The following is an 8,726-nucleotide window of genomic DNA, read 5'->3' on the forward strand; positions in this document are numbered from 1 at the left end:
AACCTTATCGGATGCCCAAGGTGCTGAGGTTTAAGGTCAAAGGTCAGGTATTCTCCTTCAGGATGTCCTGCTTCAGAGCAGAATTTATGTTCCATCAGTTACAGCCAGTGTTGGGAGTAATGCGGTACAGAAGTAATTAATTACTGTAACGCATTGCTTTTTGCTGTAATGTGGTAATGTAAGGCATTACAGGGAAAGAAAATGGTAATATTTACTCAGTACAATTGTCAGTAACGCAGTAATTACAATGCATTTTAAACCCAGAATCAAGATGCGTTTCTTAAAAATTCAAATTGCGGGAAACCCGAAAAAAGATCCAGTATCTGCATATATGACGTCATTTATGGACTCAGCTTTGCGAGCATTCTATGAGTAGAGAGGACGCAGCGGTAACGGCTCAAATACCCCAGCTGCGTCCTGCGCGCTCCGTGCCCGCTGTAACATTCACAAAATCGCTCCACTAAAACAAAATAATTCACCTGCGATCGTTCATATCAGCGCATGTTCTCTGGTATTCTGTACTTTTCTGACATGCTTTGCCTCATCTGAGTTGATCTGGGCCCCGGTGATTTCAACTCATTGCTGCTGGAGCGCCGTGCATGTGAAGATCCCTTTGGCTGATAGTTAGAAAGTTTTGAAGTCTAGGAAACAGTTTTTTCTGGAAGACGGAGAAAACATGCAGCATGCAGGAAGGTTAGAGAGAGAGAAAGGGAAGGAAATTATTCAAATAAAATCAAGAAAACAAAGCAAAGTGCTTGAAAAAACAAAAAGTTGGTAGATTTATCCCCAATACTCATTTTTACCAGTGAAAAGCAATAATATATAAGCATTCAATATTTATACATGTGATAGAATCAGAGCACCCTCAAAAGTCAGTCCCTCATCCAGGGCCGTATCAAGGCATTTGGGGACCAAGGCTAAATAGACTTGGAGCCCCCACCACCTCACTCCCTGCTCAGTTAATCGAAGATGGCAGCGTGCTGAGAGTACAGTTTGTTGTTTCATTTATTTCATAAACAAGCCTTCTAAAGAACTGTTTTTAACAGCAGTCCTAGCTCAGACACATCACCTTCCACCGCATGTGTCATGAGTTCACCAGGCATTAGATTACCAAACTCATACTGAAGTTGTTTTGTTGAAAGTAACTTAGAGTAATGCAAAAGTAGTGTAATGCCTTACATTTTATAATCAGTAATATTGTAATTTAATGAATTACTTTAAAATGAGGGTAACACGTAATAAACGTATTACAGTTTTGAAGTAACTTGCCCAACACTGGTTACAGCCAGCCAATCAGCCTGGGGTGCTGAATTCTAGGATTCAAAATTCCTGACTGGAAAATTACTTTATTTGTTCCATTCTGCATGTTGGATGATTCACTGGGTCCAATTTCCTAGAAGGTTGCTTATCTCCTCTTTGGTTGACTTTACATTTATATTCTGAGAATTGTTCCTTTGGAATCTGGAAGGAGGATCCTGGTGTGACTGGATTAACATCTGTGGACACATTTATAAAACTTTGTATCTTTACTAAAAGTCTACTTACAAATAACTTGAAGGACAACATTCCTTTTGCTCCAGCTTTGAGCTGTGGGATTTGCCTCAGCTTTGAGTTTTTTGGACTTGCCTCCAGTTGCCTTAATTAATAAAGTAACCAACACTCTCTCTGTGCCTTCCTGCATCTCTACTTTTTGCTTCCACATCTCCATCCAACGTGACACATTAACTGTTTTTGTAGAAGCCATCTTGAGAACATTCAACATATCTTTTGAATCTGTTCAATTTTTGGAAATACTTGTTTATTTGATATCCCCCCTCCTATGTTCTGTGTACATTGTGATTTTTTTGTTCAATCGAGTTCTGGAAAAGGTTATTTTAAAACAAAACTTGTAGTGCTGTAACTAGGAGAGTGTGTATAGTAGCGCCATTTGTAGCTCAGATTAATTTTTTTTCTCAGTGTGTGAAATTGGGGGTGTGGCGTGAAAGCATGTGAAGACAGTCAAATGTGTGTGTGTGTGTGTGTGTGTGTCACACTCATTGTGTGTTGGCAGCCCTGGGGTCGAGTCAGGAAAAAGCCACATAGATTTCAGATTTATTGACCAAGTAAAAATTGCATTTACAAGGAATTTGGCTTCGGTATAAATGTTAGCTCTCTAAAACATAAAAATTTACAATAAAAATTCTATGTCACACTGAAAAGTTAACATTCATGGATGTGCACATTTTGGTTTACGACAGGGAAGGCTGCATCCCAAATCAACATGTTGATTTTTGCAGCCAGGAGAGAACAGAACACATCTCAACTAGTAGAAGCTAACCGTTAGCATTAGCAACTCTACAACATGGCTGAACAGGTTTGCCCCCTCATCCTAGATGATTGTCCTATGGGCTAATGTCCTGAGCTTGATGACATCTTTGAGCCAACATTTGTGTCTGCTGTTTTCTGATTTCATGGTTTTATTGCTGTCTGAGTCAATAAAGTCAATTTGTTTACAACGACCTGATGTGACCAACAAATGCAGGACAGCAAATGACTGATTAAAGCAAATGGAGGGGATAGAGAGGTACTAGTGGTGCATTTGATCCTTTCATTAGAATTTTTCAACTCGAAAGTTGGTATTTCCGAGTTCCGAGGACAAATCGAACGCATCACAGTTAGTTCATCAGAGCTGCACCTGTGTAGTGTGTTTCAATGGGCGGAGCAGCCAGGGGAGCAGGTGACTGATAAAAAAGTTTATAAAGCTAGAAAAACACAGAGATTCAGTAGTTCCATGATGGCTTTGAGGAAACTGATCCAGTCGCTGGCTCTTGCATTGATTCTCCCTGCAGGTAAGCTGGTTTTTATGGTTATGTTGTCTTCAAATGCTGAGAAATAGTTCAAACAAAAATATAGAGTAATGAGTGGTTTGGAATAATGCTAAAAATCTTATTAGCTGTTTCAGTATGTTGACACTCAACTGTGTCTCAAATCAATATGTGAAATATATTTTTGTCACATTATAGATAGTTGAAAATTGCTTATAATAATAACTTGGCTCTTTGTAATGTGCTAAATCAACTTTTTTACAAATTAATCCAGACATTTAGATTTTATCATTAGTACATAATATAATTATAACACATTTCTTGATGGCTCATTTGGAAACCACATCTTCTCTAAAATTAATCTTTCCCCCATTTCCAGAATCACATGCACAACTTGATGGTAAGTACATCATACATTCATGTTTGATTTAAAATAATTTATTGAGCATGTGTTTCTGCAGAAAACCCCAACTAAACTGTCTTATAGTTTGTGGCATCGCTCCTCTCAACCCCAAGATAGTCGGAGGTGGAGATGCTGCTCCTGGAAGTTGGCCCTGGCAGGTGGAGCTGCTGAAATTTGGCAGCTTTTATTGTGGCGGCTCCCTTATCAGTAGAGAGTGGGTGCTGACTGCGGCTCACTGCGTCTCTGGGTGAGAGACGTTAGAAATGGGATTAGATCAGTATTTGTCGAAGAAGGCAAATATTTGATGTGATTGGATTTGCTGCACAGTGAAATACTTGACATTCCTGAAAACTTTCACCTGAAAACAGAACAGGAAACAGCTTCATGTTGCATTAATCTTTTAGCCTTTTCTTTCTTTTTAGAACAAATATTTTCATGTGGCAAGTATTTCTTGGCCGTCAGTACCTGAAAGGCAACAACCCAAATGAAGAGTCTAGAGGAGTTTCTAAAATCATTTCACACCCCAAGTATAACAGCAACACTTATGACAATGACATGGCCCTGCTCCGACTCTCCGCTCCTGTAAAGTTCACACACTACATCAGACCGGTGTGTCTGGCAGCGAGTGACAGCGAGTTCAACAACGGTACTGAGAGCTGGGTCACAGGCTGGGGGACCGTGGGGGAGGGAGGTGAGTTAGGATGGAAAGACCATGCTCATGTTTCTGTTTTTGTTGTATGAAAAGTTTCATATACTTTAAATTCTTGCAGAATTCTTACCTTCCCCTGAGACTCTTCAAGAAGTAAAAGTTCCAGTGGTTGGGAACAGACAATGTGACTGTCTGTACGGAGATACTGTGATCACAGACAACATGATCTGTGCTGGACTTCTATCAGGAGGAAAAGACTCGTGTCAGGTGGGTGCTTCTAAGGAGAAATGACCATATATGAATTTTACCCACAGAGCAACCGTGTGATGGTGTAGGCAGAGCCGGATTTAAATAAATGGACTACACTAGGCATTCTGCGTTGGTGCTACAGCGTCTTCCGCCGCATCTTCCACCGCCTCTTCGGGTCGTGTCTCCTCCAGGTCTTGCTCGGGCCCGGCCTCTGGCTCTGCTGACTCGTGCAGGTTCACAGCTGTCGGACGGCTGCCCGACAGAAACTTCTTTAAAGCCCCCCGCTGTCTCTTCTTTTGTTTCTCTTCATTTTTATTTTTTACGTTTTGCTGCACCCAAAAGCATCGTGAATGTTAGCCTACCCAAAAACACCTTCTAGCTTTGTTGTGTCCCGCTCTGACTCTGACCGTTTCTCTGACATCCTTAATTGGGTGGCGCCCAAGTTGTAGGCTACAGTCATGGGCTGGCGTTAATGTGACGTAGCTAATGTAACAGTCTATGGTTAAGATAAATATTGTCACTATTTTTAGTTAATCAATAAATATTGAAATAAACTGTAGATAGCAGTCCTATCCACAAATTCTATCATAGGACATTTGTACATTTTATTTTAATTAATTTATTTTTAATTTTGTCCCTCTGTCTGGGCCCCATCCAGCCAATCAGGCCCTAGGCACGTGCCTACTTTGCCTTTGCGTTAATCCGGCTCTGGGTGTAGGGGTTTGGTGTTTGTTTTGTTCTCTCATTTTTAGTTATGCTCTTGGTTTGGATAATTGTATCAGTTTTACTTGAGGACCTATTTGCCTAATTTATTTTTGTTTCAATCCTGGTCCCTCTTCTTTCCTAGCTATCCTTACTCATCAATAACAATTTATATAGCTCTTTGTTTCTCAATTCAGTCATCAAATCATCTTATAGCTGACACTTTCAGTTCCTTTACTTTATTTTTTAATGAACGTTTTTTTTATTTGATTTCCTGCATGATTGCTCTCATAAAAACTCACGTAAAGTTACCTTAAAGGTATTATGAAAAATCCACTTTTTTTAACCATGTGATGTTATTTCATCATGAGAAATTCCCCCAAGCCATTTTTTAGCTGCAAAAATTGCATGTAAAAAGAGGGTCAGGGAGAAAGGTGGAAGTGAGATTGAGGGTTTGGTAGAGAGGTAGAGCAGGGTGTCATCCGCATAGCAATGAAAAATGGATGTTGTGTTTCCAAAAAATGTAGCCTAGTGAAAGAAGGTAAATAATGAAAAGAAGAGGCCCAGGACAGAGCCCTGGTGCACACCAGCATTCTGGGACATATTAGCATTCTCTTTTAAATGATGTCACGTTAACATGTAATGCTCAATAGTTGGTTATTTTTGTTCTGAGTTCCACGGCTGCTTCATTCAATCCATCTCTTTGTGGGGTAAAATTAACATGTTTTTTGTTTACTTGTTGTTTACTTCAGGGAGACTCTGGAGGTCCAATGATGAGCAAGCAGGGCTCGGTCTGGGTTCAGTCTGGAATTGTTAGTTTTGGTCGTGGCTGTGCTCGTCCCAGCCTGCCAGGAGTCTACACCAGAGTGTCTCGCTACCAGCCCTGGATCAGCTCTAAAATCAGGTCTGATAAACCTGGTTTTGTCCAGTTCACCTCTGGTGGAGAAATTCCTGACAACACATTCATCTGTCCTGGTCCATCAGCATCTTCAGCAAGAACAGAAGATTTTCCTTCAAGTTAGAGCCTTTAAAAGATCTTTTTGTAGTAAATGTAGTAATTTTACTTTCTCTGGGTTGTTTCTGCCATTTAAAAATATTCTTCCATATTTTTTAGAGTCTGTTTGCAGCAGTGCCTTCATAAAATCTTCTCTAGTAAACCACAGCAGAACTGTCAGAGGAACAATTCCATGGATGGTTAGTCTCCACAGAAATGGGCTCCATGCTTGTGGAGGGACCTTAATCACTTACAAGTTTGTGCTTACATCAGCTAAATGCTTCTCTGTGTGAGTATGGAAGCAATTTGTTTACATTTTAATAATACAATATTGGGCATATTCTCCTAAAACATTCTTTTCACAGTTCCAATCCTGATGTTCAAGACTGGACTGTGTTTCTGGGACAGCCCTCCGTGAATGGCTCTGAGGAATGTGAGGTATCTGTTGGTGTTGTGAACATCACATTTAGCAGCACGACGGGCTCCAATATTGCTCTGCTGCAGCTGGCGGAGCAAGTGAGCTACAGCAGAAACGTCCAGCCTGTGTGTGTGCAGGTACACAATGTTCCTGTTAGTGGGCAGTGTTGGGTGGCTGGCTGGAGGAACCGAACAAAGTCTACTGGTAAGAGTTTATAGAAAATAGCGTTGCTTTATACTTGCTTGGACATGGATTGATTGGATTATTCAGATAAAGTGGATTAATGTGAGTGGATTTGTTTCTGGTAGGTATTAAAGCTGGATTAGAGCTTCAACACCTAGAAGCTCGGGTGGTAAAATGTGTAAATGTTTCTGATTTGGACAACATTTGCACTTCTTCTATGGACCTTCAACTGGTAAACAATCTACCCCTTTCATAGGTTTATTGTATGTGTCTTTTGCTGCTATTCTTACCCCCCCAAACAAACTGGTTTGTTTCATCTACAGGTGGATCAAGGTGCAGCTCTCTTATGCAAGTCAGGCTCATCGTGGTCCCAGGTGGCTGTTGTTACAATGAGTGAAGGTGGATTGGTCCCTGCAGGTGTTCAGACTTTTACAAAAATATCAAGGTTTAGATTCTTTTTAGGGCAGATAGGGGGCAGCCTGCTTCCACCTGAAGGACGGCTGACAGGATCAGGTTTCTGTGTTTCATCCTTCCTGTCCATGACTGTCCCCGTTGCCTCACTGCTCCTGTTGTTGTAGGCAGGGGTGAGGTGATGCTCACTCCTCACCCCTGCCAAGTGGACCTCAAGGGATAAACCATCAATCCTGCTCAATGGTCAACTTTCCTGGCAGGGTCACCCATGAAGACAGTGGGAGGGTTAAATAGACACAGGCTGAGCACTAGAACCAAGCCGAAACAGCCGCTTGTGTTGAAGCCTGTTTTCCACTAGAAACGTTCATAAGCTCTATTGGCTTTGCTGATATTTGCTAACATGTGATTGGCTGTTCCTGCCACCTGTGTACTTGCTGCATTCCTGAAATTGCATCAAAGAGTCTCTAGGCTGTGTCAGGTGCTTCCCCAGTTTATTTGTTGTACCTGTCCCTGATTTGTATCAGCACACCTGTCCCTGTTGCTTCTTACAAGCTCTTCTGAATTGCCGTTCTGGTGTGTTTTTGTTACTCTTGTCCTGTCTAGTTAGCTTGTTCACTTTGTGTCACACTGCTTTAAATAAAACAGTAGTTTGACTAACCTCACTGCCTCCTGCTGATGCTTTCAGCGTTTGGGCCCTGCCCCACCACACCATGGTAGGCAGTAGGTCCCACGGTTACTTTATGATTCATGCAATGCATCATTATGGATTCCAGGACTCAGCCTGTCGGAACGGAGAGCTGTCAGACCACCTGGTTGTGCGAGCTGTCAAGTCTGGCGGTTTTTACTGGTTTTTAACTGGTTTTAATCCTTCTTGGTTTTAACCGTTTTTTTGTTTATTGTTTTTTGTTTTGTTTTTTTACCACAGTGAGCTTTTTATTTAATTTTTTTAACTTTTTAAATAACTTTTTGGAGCTCGACTGCTGTGTGTTTTTACCTGCTGTCTACTTCCACCTGCCTCATACCTCTCACCTGCAGCCCTGGGTGTGTCGGCTGTGTGAGGCTGAGCCAGAAAGTTGTAGAGCTGGAGAAGAGGATATCCACGCTCCACCAAATCCAGGACCATGAGCGCGATGTGGACACCATTTTCTCTCGGACCTTCGCCACCACTGATGGGGCTCAGCTGGCGGATGGCGTCTCATGCCAGCCCGGCGTAACTGCTAGGGCAAATTCCATCTCCGGCTCTCTAAGCAGGCTCGGAGTGCCGGGGGCCTGCACAGCATTCGCGGTGGAGGAGGAGCGCTGGTTCCAGCTGGGGGCAAAGCCAAAAGCCCCCCTCAGCTCCACTCCCTTGCTCCAGGGTGCATGGGTCAAGGTTGGGTCCGGCCAAGGTGGGGGTACGCGGGGCGGCAGCCGCCGATCTCCTCCACCTAGCCTGTCCTTGTCCAACCGTTTCGGCGCCTTGGAGTTGGATTTTCCTCCTTTGCCAGCCCCTGGCCGTGACTTTACAGGACCCTCCCAGCCGCTGCGGGACCAGCCGAACGGCAGCAGCCCTCCACGTCGCACAACCCCCCAGACTGAAGCTGGGACCCACCAAGGAGCGCTGACTTCTCGTCGCTGCAGTCCTGGGGGAGCTTAGCCCATCACTCAGCAGGCCCTGGAAGGCATAACCCCCAAGACTGAAGCTGGGACCCACCAAGGTGCACTGACTTCTTGTTGCTGCAGCCCTGGGGGAGCTCAACCCATCACTCAGCAGGTCCCGGAAGGGTCCTCTGCCCAGCTTCAACCAACTAACACACGGATGATGGGGGACTCCATCATCCGTAATGTCAGGATGAGAGGAGCCCTGACCTTCTGTTACCCCGGAGCTACAGTGTTGGACATTGCAGGACACATCCCAGACCTCATCCAGAAAC

The 8,726-nt window shown here is 43.3% G+C and overlaps 1 protein-coding gene across 1 annotated transcript in view; it reads left to right on the forward strand.

The window, feature by feature from the left end:
* LOC107387977 (uncharacterized) overlaps positions 1–7,475 on the forward strand; it is a 31,954-nt gene extending 24,479 nt beyond the window's left edge. Inside the window, 11 exon segments of the mRNA XM_070545312.1 lie at positions 377–437; positions 2,544–2,828; positions 3,184–3,204; positions 3,292–3,454; positions 3,630–3,898; positions 3,978–4,123; positions 5,560–5,824; positions 5,922–6,090; positions 6,167–6,423; positions 6,528–6,634; positions 6,726–7,475. Of these exon segments, the coding sequence (XP_070401413.1) occupies positions 377–437; positions 2,544–2,828; positions 3,184–3,204; positions 3,292–3,454; positions 3,630–3,898; positions 3,978–4,123; positions 5,560–5,824; positions 5,922–6,090; positions 6,167–6,423; positions 6,528–6,634; positions 6,726–6,980 (1,998 nt within the window). The 3' untranslated portion in view covers positions 6,981–7,475.
* The last annotated feature ends 1,251 nt before the right edge of the window (positions 7,476–8,726 follow it).

Source organism: Nothobranchius furzeri, chromosome 16 (genome assembly GCF_043380555.1).
Source record: "Nothobranchius furzeri strain GRZ-AD chromosome 16, NfurGRZ-RIMD1, whole genome shotgun sequence".
In the NCBI taxonomy this organism is placed as follows: domain Eukaryota; kingdom Metazoa; phylum Chordata; class Actinopteri; order Cyprinodontiformes; family Nothobranchiidae; genus Nothobranchius; species Nothobranchius furzeri.